Below are 21,487 nucleotides of genomic sequence, written 5' to 3' on the forward strand. Positions count from 1 at the left end.
ATACATAAGATTTTTGCATATTTAAAATCATTACAATGGTCTAATAAGATTTGATTACTTGACTTTATTTTATTTTTTTCATGTACCAAAATGAGAATTTTTTTCACATTAATCTGCAAAGAACTTCATTTGTTAATTAAAAGTTACTATCTTTACTTGTAACATGATTTTTCAAATCAGTTAAAATAACATATTTCTAATCAAATTTGTTGATGTATAATTGTACTGAAATAAAACACATACCTGTAACAAGAGGAATTCAAATATAAAGGGAGATAATGTTCTTTCAGCAGTTCAATAAATTCAACATCCAACATTCCTACAAACACTCTAGCATACAGTTTACTAAACTACAAATAATCAACACTTTTATATTTATTTCATATAATTACCATTTGATGTGAAAAATACAATTTAATTGTATTTCCCTTACACAAACTTTATATACACAAAATTGAATTATATAATTAAAATATCCAAGATTCCAAATACATGAATTTGGAGTAATAAATAAATACAGAATAATTTATCACATTTTGGAACGTTCCACTCAAGACTTCTCCACAGACAAATTCATTTTACATGTAAGCCAGGGAGAATAAGTCAGCGATATTCAAAAAATATATACATAAATAATATCACAATGATAAAATCACACATAATTATTGCATTAATATTTCTGTTCTGTGAAGAACCTGGTATAGTTTATCATCCTTCTCATGATCTTACCTAGAGAGGTAGTCTCTTAAAATTCTGTATAATCCGACACATAGACAGACACAACATAATTGGTCAGATTAGACAGGATGTAGGCATACACAGATATTATTTGGTAATTTTGATTACAAATATGATTTATTTAGGGTAAAATTTATAATCTGAGTGTATGGTGACAAAATACTTTCCACTTTCCAATAAAATTTTGTTCTGTTGAATTAAATTAAAAAGATCTGCTAAATCACTGAAATATTTTTACAATACAGAATTTATAATTATGAACATTATTTGGATTATCTTAACACCTTGTTTATATATATATAAAAAAAAAAGATAAATCATGCAAATGTTGAATACAAACATGATCAAGTGTTTTAACAGGAATAAAATTTAAAACAAAAATCTAACAAACCCTTTTATGAAACACTGTGAATATATATTTATAAAAAAGGAAACTGAAGTATTTTGCAAACAGCATACCATTATATATACATGTACTGACATACTTAAATACCCTAATTCATATTTCCAGAGTAACAGATCAATTTTAATTAAGCTAGCCTTCGCAAGAAACTAAATGCAGATTTAATGGTTAAGTTTTTATTATCTTATCAAAAATATACCACACGTCATGCTTCAAGTGAATGAACAAATTTAAAAACGAAAATGTTCCCCCTCTCATTTAAAAAAACACACATCAATCAACGCTATTGACATTATGATTAATCATAGAAGCACTTTATTGCTGGTTTTGGAGACATTTTAGTGGGATATGTTTGTTTCTCGAAATCTATGTGTATTCTTGATTGCGGACAATCCTGTAATTTGAGTTATCTTACAAGATAAAATTGCAAGAGCTGAACAAAGGGTTTAACCTCAGAAAAATGCACTCTTAATATCTATTCAATAACACATTTTACGACCTACGGCTGCTGTCAGACGTGGAGAGTGGAGTGGAATTGCACAATTATTTACTATTACTTACAAAAATCAATTCTATATATACACAATTTGTTTTTTTTGAATTAATACTGTAAAAAATTCCATGTTTCTTAAGAAAATAAATACAACTGAAACAGATATTTAAATGTTCATTATCAACGCTTAACTTACTTACATACTAAAAAGGCACGGAAACATTATTGGGGTTTTGCATTTGTGTGCCAGTATTGTCCATGACTAATAAGTGTGTACCTGGTACACATGGGTGGGGGAGGAAACGCTATTGTGTCCTACTCAATAGCAGTCTTCAAAATACAGAATTCCAAGAGTCCAAGACCGGAGATAAAACCTCCGACATGTCTGTCCCAGTACAGAGTTTAACTCATTAACCCCTAAAACCACATTTGAACCCTTCCAATTCAAAGGTTGGAATAGTTCATTATGAAATTTCAGGGGTAAATGAGTTAAATGTCCTAATCTGTGACACTCGTCGGCCAATCAGAGCTCGAGATGTGGGACCGTGATAACCTGATAACATCACCTCAGACTGGTAACCGTCACTTTGGATGTGAAAGTGTCAGAAATCTTGTGTTTGTACTATCTATAACGTCTATCTGACCTGCATCTGGTCACATGGTCATACTGGACAAGTAATACCCTAGTAAAAAGTTCATGTGAAAATGTCATTGTTTTGAATACAGTATATAAAACAATTTAATTCTGATCATCTTTTATTGCAAGAAGACTCTTATTTATATAAACTTTTATCAATATAATGACTGCAATAATCAATGACCGATTACGTAATAATCAACATCTGACTACATTAATAAATATTATTTCAACTTTCTATCATATAAAAAAAATGTTTATAATATTTTAAGGTTTTAGAGCTTTTAGCTAAAAAGTTATTTTCATCGAGTTAAAAATAACTTAGTTTTAGCTTAAAGCTCTAAAACCTTGAAATATCATAAATAACAAGTATTAAAGTAAAAAATGACTTGGCATGAGCTTAAATCTGAAAATATCATGAATGACTAGGATGAAATATTTTGCTGTAATTATTGATTTTCATAATCATTCTAATTTTGAAAAGGCCTGAAGAAAAATAAGTAAGGTAAAAAACCAAGAACAGATTTATAAAATTTGTAACAATGACTGTCTATATTAAATCATGAAGAAATTAAACATATCAGCACATATACGGAAAAATATACCAACAATACCAGTAAATGCAAACCCATTTTTCACACTCAAAAATCTTCACAAAGGCAGTATTTGATAACAGTATAATATCAACATAAACATACCCTGGAACACAGTTTTGAAACTATTTCGATGATTCCTTTCGACAGATGGAAAATCTGATAAAATTTTGATAAGTAGACAAGGCACACACTAATGGAATGGTGGAAGCATTTGTTGGACTGTCGCTGGTTTTAAAGACGTTTAATTTTCTGGGTGAGCCAAGCGTGACCTGTCAGTTGTACGGCCATATCACCTGTCCAGTACACCATATCTGTCCTATCTCACCTGTCAAGCCAGCAATACCCGTCCCCACTAATTGGAGTGGTGACGGTATGGCCTTTGTTATCTCCCCTATATACCCTGATCACTATCTATATGACTGTCGCCACTGAGTCTCCCTCGGATAATTTTCAGTGTATGAATTTCATACTTTCCTTTGAGGATTAGATCTATCTGTATTTCTATCTGACCAGTACTGTTCGGCATCTTGGCTACCCCGTCCCTTGCGACCCCGACCCCGACCCCCACCATCACTGTAATGACGTCTACGGTTATCATCACTATGGTACCCACGTCCTCGACTGTACCCACGATGACGATTATGTTCGTCATCACTCTGGTAATCGTTTCCATGGTAACCACGCCCTCGAAAGTGACCTGAATCATGGTAATGGTCAGAATGGCGGTGTGAGTGATGTCGATGGTCCACTTCAGTCCAGCCACCTCTTGTCTCATATGACGATTCCAGTGACCCCTCAATGGACCTTTCTGCTCCATTGGAAGGATGAGACTCAGAGTCAGCACAACCTGACCTTGGCCTGTCAGTTGCTGGTGAAGATGGTGACCCAGGGGACATATTCCCCTCTCTGCGACCTCTATATTGACCTTTTCCACGAGGTTCCCTGTAGGGGGCACTGTAGCTGCTAGCCTTGCCCCCATCAGACTGGTCTCCATCTGACAGGAAGCTCCCTGAGCGAGGTTTGGGGTCACTAACACTCCTTTGATAATTTGCAGAAGATAAATAGTCCCTCTGAAAGTCTCTACCTCTGTGTGTTGAACGTTGACCTTGACCTTGATGTTCATGCCAACCCTGCCGTTTACCTCTGTTATTTTCATCCCTTCTTATATCATATCCATCACGCTGAGGTTGGTTGCCATAGTAGTCTCTTTCTCTATCCCTAAACCTATCATACCTATCATTACCTCTATTTCGGCCCCTATGACCCCTGTTTATATGGTTACCACCCCTGTTGTCATGTAAACGGTTGCTATGCTCACTACGTTCATGGCTTGTGTTGGTACATCCCTTGTCTCCAACCTTGTGAGTATTTGGAGACTGTTTTGATTGATCTATTGATGGCTGTCTGTGACACATACACTTACTACACACTTCCGCATATGAATTACTATGAGCGTCCTGAACCTCCGATTCGCCTCTCACAGGTTCAGATATCACAAACTTCACTTTGGGCTCGTGCACAGTGTCAGTGTGAGGAGGTATTTTAGACTTTTTGTGTTTTGTTCCTTTGCCTCCTGAGCTTGAACTATCTGAACTGGTTAAGTTGTGCGATGACAGAGAAGATTCCTGGGAGGAGGTGTTAAGTACTGTTACAGGCGATAGCTGGTTGGTATGGAGCCATGGTGACTGTTGTCGTGACACTTGTTGGGATGGCGATGGTGTCGACCAAGGCGATGCTCCCTGTGAGTATGGGGAGCTGGTGGCTGACAAAGATGGGGAGCTGGGTGGGGTTTGGGAAGGGTGGAAGGGGTAAAGCACAAGGGGGGTTCCTGGGATAGGCTTGGCCTGAACACTGGAAAAGATAGCAGGAGCCGATGGTTTCCGTCCTGACACCACACCCGCCCAGATACCTGTATTTGTACCTGTCAAAATAAAGTGTAAAACCTGGTGTATTTTTCATTAACAGACAGAGGGCACAATCATACATTGATGCTACTAACATATTAGTGTATACCTTTCGCCCAGTCCAATATTCACCCTTCAACTGTATGGCCATGTTCTCCCAGTGTATATTTCGCCTTTCACAATTATTACTATGTATGGTATGTTGTGTTAAAATATATACATGATAAATTCTCCCTCATTGCAGAGAGTAAAAGAGGCGAAAGATAAGCTGCGGCGAACATTTTTCCGTATACAGTAATACAATGCCTCATCTGTGTATTAGCCCCATTACTTACACAACCCTTACTATACTTCTATGACAAATAATGTATAATTTCATCCTGATCTTAGCTAAGACATTTCATACATAATTACAGCTCAACGCCCTTGATACATTAACCCAATGAAACCAGAATATAAACTTCAAGCAGTCTATAGACATCAAGACCGACTTTATTACGTAAACGTTGAGTGTAAAAGTGAAAATTTCCCAAGTGGAAATGTTTGTGTTGTGACTCTTTAACCCTTTCACCACTGTAGACCATAATGGACTCATCAAGATCAATGCATTGTGGAGTCTACCAGAGTTACATAGGGGTGAAAGGGTTAAACTTATCAGGGTGAGGATATTTTTGCATTGGCAATAGTTCTGAAAACTACATATCGTATTTCTCTTTAATTTATATAGTATAAATAGATATCCACATGTTGATATTCAACCCTTTCACCACTGTAGACCATAATGGACTCATCCAAATAAATGTATGGTAGAGTCTACTAAAGTTACCTGGGGTTGAAAGGGTTAAGCCCTACTTTTCTCAACAAAAAAATAAAACAGAACATTTCCACACGACAATTTCCACTTTTATAATTTAACAAGGACTACAAGTTTTATACAATCTGATATGTATTAACAAAATTGAAGGAGATTATGTGCCATGTTGTATAATTATCTCCCTTTGAACCCCTCTCCATCCCCTAGTACAATAGTGTGAACAAACTTGTGAGGCCCTAGAACCCCACACCTAATATTGCAGTTACTCCGGTCTCTATACATCAGACAGAATAGTTTACTTTGGAGTACTTACACAGTCAGAGTGAGCTGGATATTTAGATTCAATCACTAATATATACATACACTCTATTTTATTTCAAGTATACCATCAAAGACCCAAGGAGGTCCTCTTGGAAGAAATCAAGTAGTTAATAAAAACACAACTGTCAGAACTGGTTATCTGCATTCTGTTCAGTATCAGTTTTTGTTTTTCTTCATTTCATATTTTTGACCCCATAATATAAATGCTCTCACCAACAAATAAGGGATTAATCCTGTCAGTTTTGATAAATTGTCGACATGACAAAAAGTAATAAAAATTAGATAAAATGTTCTTTGCCAAACTACATGGTACAAATTCCCATATATATAACAATCTTAAAAAATTGGCACTAGAATTTTAACAAGGGTTTCTGAAATATGCATAATTATAAAATATTTGGTTGTTTTTTTTCTGAAAACTTGACATAAAGTCGTAAAAATTAGAAATAATACAATTTTGACACATTTCATTCAAATATCTTCTAAAACAAGCAACTTCTAGCGATTACGGGGAAAGGTAACTAATTACGTTATGTAAATTGTTTGCCATTGTTCTACGGAGTGAAACGGAAATTGATAAATGTTTATCAGTAAAAAGTAGACAGTGAATATTGCCCTGTTTTGACAGCAACATCTCAAACAACAGAACCTCACAAAGACTTGTTTATTTTAAATTTCATCTACACTGTCACCTGCATATTTTTTCTTTCTTTTGATAGGAATGGATTTTATGTCTGTATCAAACTATCTCTAGGATTTAAAATTTATAATGAAGCTCTGATTGAATGCTCTGGATTATTGACATGGGACATGAGGAACTGCTTTTTTGTATGTAAAATGACTATATATAGTGTGGGCCTTTTTTGGCCCCCAAATCCATCAAAATTTAAGATCTTCAATAGATCTTTCAAATGGTTGACCTGTGGGGACTTAAAAAAAAAAAAAAATGAATATAGGTCAAGGTCATTTATTTGAACAAACTTGGAAGCCTTTTATCCTAGCATGCTACTGGCAAAATATCAACCCCTTGGGTATCTTGGTTATTCAGAAGAAGTTCTTTTAAGCTTTAACATATTTGATCCCTGTGAACTTGACCCCTGTGACCTTAAATATAAGTCAACATCATTTATTTGAACAAACTTGGTAGCCCTTCATCCAAGCATGCTACTGACCAAATATCATTATACTGGTCTTTTTGGTTATTCAGAAGAAGTTGTTTAAAGGTTTTTACATATTTGACCCCTGTGACCTTGAGAATTAGTAAAGGTCATTTATTTGAACATAATTGGTAGCCCTTCATCCTAATTTTCTTCTGGCCAAATATCATCACCCTAGGCCTTTTAGTTATTAAGAAGAAGTTGTTTAAAGTAAAATACTGACGACGGACAACGCCGGATGCCGCACCACGGCATAAGCTCACTTGGCCCTTCGGGCCAGGTGAGCTAATTAAACAAGTTTTTTTTTTCAAATATTAATTGCTTACTTTGCTTGACTGAAGTTTGTAGGAGGTTTTAAATGAGAAGGAAACAAAAGTACCTGGAGAAAACCTACATGGTCAGCCTGATGACCCCTCTGACCCGTTTGACGAACACCTGGCTGTCTTGTGAAAGGTGACTGTTTTACCCACTGTGCCACTATAGACCACCCAACAAATTCTCTGGTATAATACGAAACATGTCCTTACTTTTGATACTGTTCAGAATTATGTCCACAAACTCATTTTAAATACTCCCAAGAGTTTAATTCAGTTCTACTTACTTTTAACACTCTCTGGTAAAGAGACCGTCGACAGAGATTGGCGTTTGTTCCAGATACCCTTGAGTTGAGGTGAACTCTGGCTGTGATGGGTAGAAGGGGACAAGGACTGAGAGGGCCGAGTAGGGCTCTGGGGCAGTGTGTCCACGGACTCGTCAGGAGACTCTGTCCTCAGTAAGGTCAAGGTCACGACCTTCTGACCGGAAGTTGTGGCACTCGCATCAAGTTTATGGTGGTACTTGATTGATTTTGGTTTCTTCACTGTGGGCTAAATAAGAAAAAGTTACAAGGAAAGTTACCAAAACGGAAAAAAGATCCCCGCAAATCTTGAGCAGGTCCAGGCTGTGTTGATCATGATCACCTATGGTCAAGAGCCTGTAGACTTGCACAAGTTAATACTGTTCACCGGAAATATTTCGCTGAAGGTTAATTTTGCCAGCCATAATGAGGGCAAAGTTATCATCACACCAGACATTGGTAAACAACATAATATACACAGTGATTAAATGTAAGGGCAAAATTAACACTTGGCAAATATGGATTTTTTGTGGCGAAGCGCAAACGTTTGACTGGGCGAAAATTTCCCAATAACCAATTTATGATAAGTAATAGTCACCGAGACTGATAACACTTATTTGCAGATTTGCTGATATCTATTTCTGTGCTTGTTTTTATGTAGTTTTCTATAAGTATCAAACACAATATTTATTCATTTTACAAAAAATATGGACCAAGATTTTTCAACTTTAATTGTAACATATATGCTCAAGGAGTGGTAATATGGGAGGAAAGTGGAGTACCCTGTGAAAACCCATAGGTCAGGCAGGTGACACAATACCTTCGTTCAGTGTTATAAAATGAAAGTCCAGGTACATTCCTTCAGTTTATTAATAATATCAAATTTAAATAAAAAAGGAAAATAATTTGCGCCAACAGTGTTGATTTTGTTTAATGATACTGTTATTTCAGACTTTATCATTAAGTGTTGACGGTGAGTTGTTCGTTGTAACTTACCTCAAACTGGACAAGACATTCCACTTCTACATCTGGACCAACACCAGTCTGCCACTTTTCCATAATAAATGGCGGCTGTTCAAGAGAAACAGTTTTCTTTAATAAATAGAGGCTGACAAAGTAAAACTGTCTTCTATTTCATCCATCACAATGAGATGAATGATGTGTAATAAGAATTCATGAGACTTTCACGATATGATTATTATAGATTTATTGCCCTTACTGTAGGGAAACATGATTCTTTGTTTCTCTGAGGATAATCATGTTTCACGAGAGATTATGCTAAACAAAAATTCAATGAAAAACAATAACACGATAGTAGAGATGATCAGGTTGACGCCCCATTGTTGTCGTCTGCTTCTGTCATTTGGAACTTAAGGTTTAGTGACTCTTACCGATTTTTCTAGAGAAGCTCCAAATAGGAGAGATATGATCGGGGAAACTTGAGCCTGTGATGAGGGCAACATGATGTTTTATTTCCTGGTCATGTGACAAGAGTATCATCCAATCGGATACATTTTAATGAAGATGAGGTATAATAATAATAACTATTGGCTTCACATAAGGCACAGAAACGTTATGTTGCAAAATTAACTGGACTTGAAATGTAAGTAACTTAAAGTATACATAAAAAGCAGTAAAAAATACCACACTTTTGACTGTGTTATCACTGGTATGTTAAACTGAGAGTGTTGTTGATGGTATATTACTGGTATAGACAAGAAGGAACTGGTCAGACTTTCGGGGAAACTTGAGTGCATGAGGGCGTTATTTCATGTTTTATTGCCCCGTCATGTGACCAGTTCCATCCAATCAGACAGCTGTTATAAAGCTTAGGTATAATAATAATGATTTCTAACCTTTTTATTACATATATGACTTTTAAAACATACACATACTTTGTGCCATTGATAGTATTTATAGATACCAAAGTACATGTATAACCTGCTTTGATCGTGAGAGACAGACAGACAAACAAGAGAGATGACAAGAAGAAGAAGAAAGCATTTGGCACCTTTAAGTCATATTTGTGGCATGAAAAGAAAATGCATCCTCACCATTTTATATGTTTTCAGGATTGTCTGTATAAATAGCCATGAAAGGCCTGTATCAAACGCTTCAGGTGTCTGAACCTCCTTCTAACTTATAGATAATGTTTGATTGAATTAACAAGATATTGTAATAACTATTTTTTTATCAACACAATGCGTAATTAATTACGCCTACAGGTAAACTGTAATGAAGGCCTGTATACTAGGCACACCTACTGAAGCCCGATCTCTAAAAGACCTTATTAACAACCTCCCGTAATGGCCGGTTATAACACATAGGGACCCCCTTAAAATCTACTCATAATCAGGGAATTATTTCTGCTCCGTGATAAGAATTTGGAATTCCTTTTGTATCTGAGTGTTGTGATTCGATGAAAGGGAGTAAAATCACTTTTCATTACCATTAGCAGCCACATATAATTTCTTTTCATCAAAATGCCAGCATGTTTTTTTCACGTTAACTTTTTCAAAGTAATGAACATGCATGTCTGAATGTATTTGAAGTCGATTGATTAAAAGAAATAGGCTATATAGCTAACTCTGTATTTATAGAAGTGCAACTATTTTTTTCTGATATGAACGATGATATTTACATTGTTTTGATGTAAAGGGATGGTCTCTAGTATTCTATAAGATCAATTACGCACTCGCAAAAAATGGTTATCATTTTCATGCCATCTGGCACTTCACAATTTGTGTGCCATAGAAGCAATAGACGGAATCTTCAATTAACAAAATCACAATTTTGCACAATATTTAAAGTGTGAAAATGGGCAAATTTAGAACACCACTAAAATATGTCTATTTACAGTATACATTTTATGTATATGTTGGAATGTATGGTTAAATAGGGGACAAGAAACTATGAAAAAGGATGGCTAGCTAGTTCTGTACATAGTAAGGTTGGCTATCATAAGCTACGTGTATATAAAAGCTCAATATTTGAAGTGTGGGAATCAGTAAAACTAGAACACCACTAAAATGTGTCTGTTTACTGAGTATAGATAACAAGGGACCTAAGGAACTATAAAAAGTATGATGGCTAGCTAGTTCTGTACGAAACAAGAAAGGCTAGCAACTAGCACATATATTTAAAGTGTGAAAATTGGTAAAATGAGAACACCACTAAATATGTCCGTTTACAGTATATAAATTTCATGTATGTTTGAATGTATGGTTGAACAGGGTAACAGGGACTATGAAAAGTATGGCTAGCTAGTTCTGTACATAACAAGGTTTATTGTATTATATATATTTAAAGTGTGAAAATTGGTAAAATGAGAACACCACTAAAATATGTCCGTTTACAGTATATACATTTCATGTATGTTTGAATGAATGGTTGAACAGGGTAACAGGGACTATGAAAAGTATGGCTAGCTACTTCTCTACATAACAAGGTATGTTGTATAGAGTATTATTTAATAAAGGAACAAGAACCAGGCTAGCTAGCTCCTAGTACAATATGTTGCATTAAGGTACAAGTATCTACATTTTTTCTATGACCAGGACGGCTGTCTAAAGCTGCAAGTCCCGGTGGTAATGTCGACTCCATAAACATGTCTGGTGAAATGACCACACAGCAGCTTACCAATGAAACGGTACTATAATGAGACATACAACTGTATAAAACAGAAAGTCTACCGTCTGTAATGTAGGTTTATATGTACATAAATACAAGTACTATGTCGGACAAATAAGATTTCCCGAGACTGTTTGTCCTGAACTCAACTTGACAGATGGAAAAAGACACTCATATTGTTCCTTTAAGAATAACCAAGAGATCAGAGACAGCATTTACATACATGGTTTTACCAGAACATAGGAGCACATGTAGACATCAAGTAGTATTAGTCATAAAACATGCAACAAAGCCATATAAGGTGTGCTGTGATACATATTTACATGGTGTGCTGTGATAGATATTTACATGGTATGCTGTGATAGATATTTACATGGTGTACTGTGATGGATATTTACATGGTGTGCTGTGATACATATTTACATGGTGTGCTGTGATAGATATTTACATGGTGTGCTGTGATAGATATTTACATGGTGTGCTGTGATAGATATTTACATGGTGTGCTGTGATAGATATTTACATGGTGTGCTGTGATAGATATTTACATGGTGTGCTGTGATAGATATTTACATGGTGTGCTGTGATAGATATTTACATGGTGTGCTGTGATAGATATTTACATGGTGTGCTGTGATGGATATTTTACATGGTGTTCTGTGATAGAGATATTTTATATGGTGTTCTGTGATAGAGATACTTTACATGGTGTGTTGTGATAGAGATATTTTACATGGTGTTTTGTGATAGAAATATTTACATGGTGTTCTGTGGTAGAGATATTTACATGGTGTGTTGTGATAGATATTTACATGGTGTGCTGTGATGGATATTTACATGGTGTTCTGTGATAGATATTTATATGGTAAGCTGTGATAGATATTTACATGGTGTGCTGTGATATATATTTACATGGTGTGGTGTGATATATATTTACATGGTGTGCTGTGATAGATTTTTACATGGTGTGCTGTGACAGATATGTATATGGTAAGCAGTGATAGATATTTACATGGTGTGCTGTGATAGATATTTACATGGTGTGCTGTGATAGATATTTACATGGTGTGCTGTGATAGATATTTACATGGTGTGGTGTGATGGATATTAACATGGCATGCTCTGATAGAGATATTTACATGGTGTGCTGTGATAGATTTTTACATGGTGTGCTGTGATGGAAATTTACATGGTGTGCTGTGATAGATATTTATATGGTGTGCTGTGATAGATATTTACATGGGGTGCTCTTATGGATATTAACATGGCATGCTCTGATAGTGATATTTACATGGTGTGCTGTGATAGATATTTACATGGTGTGCTCTTATGGATATTAACATGGCATGCTCTGATAGAGATATTTATATGGTGTGGTGTGATGGATATTTACATGGTGTGGTGTGATGGATATTTATATGGTGTGCTGTGAAAGATATTTACATGGTGTGCTGTGAAAGATTTTTACATGGTGTGCTGTGATAGATATTTATATGGTAAGCTGTGATCGATATTTGCATGGTGTGCTGTGATAGATTTTTACATGGTGTGCTGTGATAGATATTTACATGGTGTGGTGTGATAGATATTTACCTGGTGTGCTGTGATGGATATCTACATGGTGTGCTGTGATGGATATCTACATGGTGTGCTGTGGTAGATATTTATATGGTGTGCTGTGATAGGTATTTACATGGTGTGTTGTGATAGATATTTACCTGGTGTGCTGTGATGGATATCTACATGGTGTGCTGTGATAGGTATTTACATGGTGTGTTGTGATAGATATTTACCTGGTGTGCTGTGATGGATATCTACATGGTGTGCTGTGGTAGATATTTATATGGTGAGCTGTGATGGATATTTTCCATGGTGTTCTGTGATAGAGATACTTTACATGGTGTGTTGTGATAGAGATATTTTACATGGTGTGTTGTAATAGAAATATTTACATGGTGTTCTGTGGTAGAGATATTTAAGATGGTGTGTTAATTGTGATAGAGATATTTACATGGTGTGGTGTGATGGATATTTACATGGTGTGCTGTGATGGATATTTACATGTAGGTTTGTATAAATTATTTTTACATGGTGTGCTGTGATAGATAGAGATATTTTATATGGTGTTCTGTGATAGAGATACTTTACATGGTGTGCTGTGATGGATATTTACATGGTGTGGTGTGATGGATATTAACATGGCATGCTCTGATAGAGATATTTATATGGTGTGGTGTGATGGATATTTACATGGTGTGCTGTGATAGATATTAACATGGTGTGCTGTGATAGATATTTACATGGTGTGGTGCGATGGATATTTACATGGTGTGCTGTGATGGATATTAACATGGTATGCTGTGATGTACATTTACATGGTGTGCTGTGATGGATATTTACATGGTGTGGTGTGATGGATATTTACATGGTGTGGTGTGATAGATATTTACATGGTGTGCTGTGATGGATATTAACATGGCATGCTGTGATGGACATTTACATGGTGTGCTGTGATGGATACATGGTGTGCTGTGATAGATATTTACATGGTGTGGTGTGATGGATATTTACATGGTGTGGTGTGATGGATATTTACATGGTGTGCTGTGATAGAGATACTTTACATGGTGTGCTGTGATGGATATTTACATGGTGTGCTGTGATGGATATTAACATGGTATGCTGTGATGTACATTTACATGGTGTGCTGTGATGGATATTTACATGTAGGTTTGTATAAATTATTTTTACATGGTGTGCTGTGATAGATAGAGATATTTTATATGGTGTTCTGTGATAGAGATACTTTACATGGTGTGCTGTGATGGATATTTACATAGTGTGTTGTGATAGATATTTACATGGTGTGCTGTGATCGATATTTACATGGTGTGCTGTGATAGATATTAACATGGTGTGCTGTGATAGATATTTACATGGTGTGGTGTGATGGATATTTACATGGTGTGCTGTGTTGGATATTTACATGGTGTGCTGTGATAGATATTAACATGGTGTGCTGTGATAGATAGATATTTACATGGTGTGCTGTGATGGATATTTTACATGGTGTTCTGTGATAGAGATATTTTATATGGTGGTCTGTGATAGAGATACTTTACATGGTGTGTTGTGATAGAGATATTTTAAATGGTGTGTTGTGATAGAAATATTTACATAGTGTTCTGTGATAGAGATATTTTACATGGTGTGTTGTAATAGAAATATTTACATGGTGTTCTGTGGTAGAGATATTTACATGGTGTGTTGTGATAGAGATATTAACATTGGGGTTTGTGATAGACTGTGATGGATATTTACATGGTGTGCTGTGATAGATATTAACATGGTGTGCTGTGATAGATAGATATTTACATGGTGTGCTGTGATGGATATTAACATGGCATGCTGTGATGGACATTTACATATGGTGTTCTGTGATAGAGATATTTTATATGGTGGTCTGTGATAGAGATACTTTACATGGTGTGTTGTGATAGAGATATTTTACATGGTGTGTTGTAATAGAAATATTTACATGGTGTTCTTTGGTAGAGATATTTAAGATGGTGTGTTAATTGTGATTTAGATATTTACATGGTGGGGTGTGATGGATATTTACATGGTGTGCTGTGATAGAGATACTTTACATGGTGTGCTGTGATGGATATTTACATGGTGTGTTGTGATGGATATTTACATGTAGGTTTGTATAAATTATTTTTACATGGTGTGCTGTGATAGATAGAGATATTTTATATGGTGTTCTGTGATAGAGATACTTTACATGGTGTGTTGTGATAGAGATATTTTACATGGTGTGTTGTCATAAGAGATATTTAAATGGTGTGTTGTGATAGAAATACTTTCATAGTGTGTTGTGATAGAGATATTTACATGGTGTGTTGTGATAGAGATATTAACATTGGGGTTTGTGATAATATTTTATATGGTGTTCTGTGATAGAGATACTTTACATGGTGTGTTGTGATAGAGATATTTTAAATGGTGTGTTGTGATAGAAATATTTACATAGTGTTCTGTGATAGAGATATTTTACATGGTGTGTTGTGATATGAGATATTTTACATGGTGTTCTGTGATAGAGATATTTTACATGGTGTGTTGTAATAGAAATATTTACATGGGGTTCTGTGGTAGAGATATTTAAGATGGTGTGTTAATTGTGATAGAGATATTTACATGGTGTGGTGTGATGGATATTTACATACATGGTGTTCTGTGATAGAGATATTTTACATGATGTATTTTGATAGAAATATTTACATGGGGTTCTGTGATAGAGATATTTTACATGGGGTGTTGTAATAGAAATATTTACATGGTGTTCTTTGGTAGAGATATTTAAGATGGTGTGTTAATTGTGATTTAGATATTTACATGGTGGGGTGTGATGGATATTTACATGGTGTGCTGTGTTGGATATTTACATGGTGTGCTGTGATAGATATGTACATGGTGTGCTGTGATAGAGATATTTACATGGTGTGCTCTGATAGAGATCTTTACATGGTGTGTTGTGATAGATATTTACATGGTGTGCTGTGATCGATATTTACATGGTGTGCTGTGATAGATATTAACATGGTGTGCTGTGATAGATAGATATTTACATGGTGTGCTGTGATGGATATTAACATGGCATGCTGTGATGGACATTTACATGGTGTGCTGTGATGGATATTTACATGGTGTGCTGTGATGGATATTTTACATGGTGTTCTGTGATAGAGATATTTTATATGGTGTTCTGTGATAGAGATACTTTACATGGTGTGTTGTGATAGAGATATTTTAAATGGTGTGTTGTGATAGAAATATTTACATGGTGTTCTGTGATAGAGATATTTTACATGGTGTGTTGTGATATGAGATATTTTACATGGTGTTCTGTGATAGAGATATTTTACATGGTGTGTTGTGATAAGAGATATTTAAATGGTGTGTTGTGATAGAAATATTTTCATAGTGTGTTGTGATAGAGATATTTACATGGTGTTCTATGGTAGAGATATTTTACATGGTGTGTTGTGATAGAGATATTTACATGGTGTGTTGTGATAGAGATATTAACATTGGGGTTTGTGATAGAGATATTTTACATGGTGTTCTGTGATAAGAGATATTTTACAAGCTGTGTTGTGATAGAGATATTAACATGGTGTGTTGTGATAGAGATATTTTACATGGTGTGTTGTGATAGAGATATTAACATGGTGTGTTGTGATAGATATTTACATGGTGTGCTTTAATAGATATATTTACATGGTGTGCTGTGATAGCTATTTACATGGTATTCTGTACTTACAATGTATACGGTATGATATAGACTTACATGATCTATTTTGAAGACACCATGGTTAGAGGAACAAGAGAAGCTGACATTTTTTATGAAGGTCACTGGGTTCACATCATCATCCGCTTCTTCATCCTCCTCATCCATCTCCATGTACATCTTCCACTTATGATCCTACAACAACCAAGATCATGTCAAGGTCAAAACAAGGTTAGGGACAACTTGATTCAGGACCGTATAACTTGATTGGGTTATTAACAATCATTCATAGGTCAGAACAATGTCAGAACAATGTTAGAATAAAGTCAGATCAGGTTCCTTAGATTAGCCTAGTTCATTTCTAGTTCACTGAAAGGTCAGAACAAGGTCAAACGAAGATCTAAGTCTGTACAAGGTCATTGTATTTAGTACAAGTTCATCATAAGGTTACTGTGTGGCCAACTGAGGGCCTGAGTAGGGTATGAACAGAGGTTTAAACAAGGCCATAAGAAAACAAACAGGTATTGGTAGAGTCAAACATAAGGTTACAAGTGAGTACAGACCAGGACATTTAATTTCAGTAAGTCTCTGTATAGCCCATTCCTTAATGATATCACTCTAAACACAAGTTGTGACAAAAACAAAATTACCAAAAAACTGAAATTAGTAAAAGTTTTATCAGTCTGAAAAACATGAAGAAAACAAAGTGTCATCGTTGATATACTCTCTTCATCCATCAATTAGCCTGTGCCTGGTAAAAAGCCCACTCATATCTAATACATTTTAGTACAAATTCCAACAAATGTTATTTCAATACCCTGTTATAAGCCCAAATACCCCTACAGAGATAATCTGTTGGCCCACTGGGCTTATCACAGTATAAATACTGTATGTAACAAGTTAGTTAATTTTTCTTTAACCGGACATTCACCACTGTCGACCAAAATAGACTCATCCAGATGAAGGTACTTGTCTCATCAAGCTATCTGGGGGTGAAAGAGTTAACTCATTCACTCCTAAAGACACATTTGAACTCTTCCAATTCAAAAATTGGAATAGTTCATTATGAAATTTCAGGGGTGAATGAGTTAAACTGTTTCAAAGCTGGCCTAATTTATGATCAATGGGGATGAACTGTCCCTACGGCCTGCTTGTACTAATAGAAAGAAGTTGAGGTGTTAATAAGTTGTTACTGAACAAAGACCAGAGTTAGGCTGTGGGATGTCAACTGGATTGGTTTGAACTTAGGAACTAGTGTGTATACATCACAAGGTATAAACACGTTTCAAGTGGTTAGAACAGTTACTGAAGATACATCTACCACCCACCTTCTGGTCTGTGTTTGATATAACTTATTTTCCAGCCAATAGGCAGACCAACTGAACACAAGTCTGACATTACTGTACCAGTATCATTGGATTACAATATTACAAAACTCTTTGTATCAAGACTCATCCTTGATACTCCAGGCCCCGTACTCATGCTCAAGCATGGATTTTATGATCAAGACGACTTCCTTGTAACTTGCTTAAACCATGTTACACAGTGGAACTTCAATTGTAAACAATAGAAAAAGTATTTGTCCTTAGTCTCTCCAACATTCTTCCAAAATAATCTTTAACAAAATGTGATTTTTGATTAATTGATCATGGGAACAAGAAATTTGACTTGAGCACACAATTTGAGCATGAGAACAAGTTCATGAACACAGGCCCATAGCTAGGTTACACTCACTTACACTCTCTTCACCTTTGGAATTTGCCATAGCAAATTTAAAGGCACATGGCAAGATATTTAAGTGAACTCGGGTAAAAAAACCTTGACCAATTGCAGGCTGATACTTGTCCTTTGAAGTTTAGTCACTTGATGTACATCAAAGGATCAAACTAGTAAACAGTACCACTGCATAAGTTGTTATCATAAAGAAGAGTTCCAATCAGAATTTGTTTTGACTTGGAGTAATCTCCCTTCTCTATAGAAAATGAAGCAATTAACCGAAGGGAGTTTTTCTGGCTTAGAGTTACTTCCCCTGCCCAGTTATATTATGTAACTTTCAATGTTGATTTTGTTTTTCACAGGCTCTGCAGCCCATAAATTAGACACTCATTTTGGTGCTATATGTGTATTTACAATTCCTCGGTGGCAATTTAACACTGATGAAGTGTAGGCTTTGCAATACAAAAAAATACGGAGTTTGATATCCTGCAGTTTTCCTTTTTTTTCTATTTTTTAATATTAAAATTTAAGCAACTGTTATTCTTTAAAATGCATTGCAACATGTGATTTTCATGATATACTTCTTTTGAAAATGACAAATATTTTGCATCAGAATAGTGATAACGGTAATAATACAATTTACTTATTGGTACATTGTACACCTAATGCACTACAAGTTAAGGTAAAATGATTGCCTAAAGCAATTATTATTTATGATCTTCATAGAAACAGAAGTCAATTCTATTATGTGCCACCCTCCCGTATTAGCGTATATTGCCTATAATTGGCTAGAGCTGAAGGAGAGATGGTGAGATAACCAACAACATTTTCCATACCAAATATGAAATTCATTACCGGTGCTTTATGCATTTCCTTTGCTCCTTTTTATGTCCTTGTTTCAATTATTCATATTTTATCTGAGACTTTATTCTTCAGCTACAACCAAGAATGTCTTAGGGACCTGCATTTAAACTACGGTCTGTTCTAGTGACCACCTTTAACTAATTGAAGATTTTGTCACGAAATTGAGTTTATGCAGCACAAACGATAGACAATATATATTACATAATAACTTATTATTATCCACTGACTTAAAGTTAAGAGAAAGAAAATTTAATTCGAGGAGATTCCGAGAGAGGTCCGAGCAAGCCAGTGATTGGGCAACCCCCAGCTACAAAGCTTGTTCAGAAAAGGGGGAAAAGAAGAGAATTGGTAAATTATTATGTAAAGTCTGTTGAAGTAAATAAATACCCTGCATCTTCAATTTTATAGGTGTGCCTGGAAAGAGATGCTTTGAAAGAGATGAAAGTGGGTGCATTAACGAAGTCAGATGGTAATTTGTTCCAGTCTAGTATGGTACGAAGAAAAAAGGATTGTCGTCTAGTTAGTGTTTTCAAGTATTGCTGTTGGTATTGGACCTGCTGGGAATTTCTAGGAATTCTTCTGGCTCGGTGCGTCCTGTTGGTCGTGGATATGGCCACTGTGCCCGGACAAATTTTATAAAACATCTTTAGGTCTGCATCTTTAGGTCTGCATCTTTGCTACTATCTGACAGGCTGCGATCTGACATGTAACAGCTTCACACCTACTGTAGATGTTAATTGTCTACAAAACTTTACTTCTTTCTCACTAGTTATAGAGTCAGAATGTTTAGACATAATCTAATTACCAATTAGGTTGATTAAAGCTACACGTACACGAGACAAAATTCTTGGAGGCAAATGCTATCAGAGACAAGCTTCTTGGAGACTTTGAAAAAAACCACTTTCTTGAGAACAATGCAACCAGAAATAAACTTCATAGAAACAAAAAAGATAACACTTAAACTCCCGGTTAAGAAAAAGCCTCTAGGAAACCACTCTACAAGAATCAAGCTTCCTGGAGACCATGATTCAAAACTTGTCCAAAGAAAAGCCTCTTGGAAACCAATTAAGCTTCACAGGTTAAGATTTCTGGAGATAATGCTGTCTAAAACAGGTTCCATGGACTCCTTATACATCCATTTCAATGTCTTAATGATGAATATTACATTTAGTGACACTTTATTATACCTGGTAATCACAAAAAAAAAAAAAAAAAAAAATGCAAATCGTAAGATTCAAAAAGACCACTCTCTGATAATACATACATATTACATCCATGTTTTTACACAAACTGAAATAAAATAATTGAAATTTGATTAATAAAGATGTTATTGAATTATTAGAGCTTTACAAAAGTGTGTAGTGGAGGATAATTTTCATTAAGAAAATCTCTCTTCAAGGCACATGCATGCAAACATCTTTGGGACGATAAACACAGCTATATATAAACAGGTCATTCTAAAGAACTTATTCCATTTCTGTAAAACTGGTACGCGTGTGGAATAAAGACAAGATTTCCCATAAAATAGTTCCATCAGCATGCAGACTAATACAGTAAATATTGATGGAGGCAGGGACAGTTCTCAACAACTAGGGAGATTTACAGTGTGTGCTAGTTTACACACCATCAACTGCGTTCACTAAACTATTGTTATGAAAACTTTGCCAAAACAGCATAATTTCTTGGCTTGGTGTCAAAACTCATATCACTGAGCCAAAATGAGGATATAAATCAACAAATTGTTAAAAAAATAATAATAAAAAAAAATGGAAAATATTGAATTATGTCAGTGGGTGTTTTCTGTGTTATTATAACTAGAATCTGATTGTAAATAATGTTCTGTGAATCCTAGAATATCTAAAGATATAATGACAGTTGCACAACAAAATTGTTTCTTGGGGTGTTAACATTCCATGTGTAAAAAGAAAATGATGTATTACACGGATGCACATATTACATAGGTTTACTTGGGGCTCTCACTCATTAGTAATCCATATTCATTTGTATTACTTATTTCGTTCAATTTTGGCTTTTAATTCCAGGGGAATTTTACCCCCAATACTTAATTAATTGAAATATTATTCATTTACTATGTCAGTAGCTTCTATATATGTATCATCATCTCCAGGAATACTTAAGAGTCAAGTCGCACTCTGCAGCTCAGTAGAGTCAAGCTTCTTCTCTAGGTCTATTCAATTTCAAGTCTTAATAGTCAAGTCGCTTCTCTGCAACTCAGTAGAGTCAAGCTTCTTCTCTAGGTCTATTCAATTTCAAGTCTTAAGAATCAAGTCGCTTCTCTGCA

At 35.3% G+C, this 21,487-nt stretch overlaps 1 protein-coding gene across 1 annotated transcript in view; it reads right to left on the reverse strand.

The window, feature by feature from the left end:
- Window positions 1-2,641: 2,641 nt before the first annotated feature.
- Window positions 2,642-21,487, reverse strand: part of LOC110461194 (mitogen-activated protein kinase kinase kinase 20-like) — an 83,842-nt gene continuing 64,996 nt past the window's right edge. Inside the window, exons 17-20 of the mRNA XM_021514561.1 lie at window positions 16,666-16,800; window positions 8,676-8,750; window positions 7,665-7,929; window positions 2,642-4,788 (exon numbers count right to left, since the gene is read on the reverse strand). Coding sequence (XP_021370236.1) covers window positions 3,332-4,788; window positions 7,665-7,929; window positions 8,676-8,750; window positions 16,666-16,800 — 1,932 coding nt within the window. The 3' untranslated portion in view covers window positions 2,642-3,331. The remainder of the gene's footprint in view (window positions 4,789-7,664; window positions 7,930-8,675; window positions 8,751-16,665; window positions 16,801-21,487) is intronic.

Source organism: Mizuhopecten yessoensis, unplaced genomic scaffold, assembly GCF_002113885.1.
Source record: "Mizuhopecten yessoensis strain PY_sf001 unplaced genomic scaffold, ASM211388v2 scaffold10589, whole genome shotgun sequence".
Classification (NCBI taxonomy): domain Eukaryota; kingdom Metazoa; phylum Mollusca; class Bivalvia; order Pectinida; family Pectinidae; genus Mizuhopecten; species Mizuhopecten yessoensis.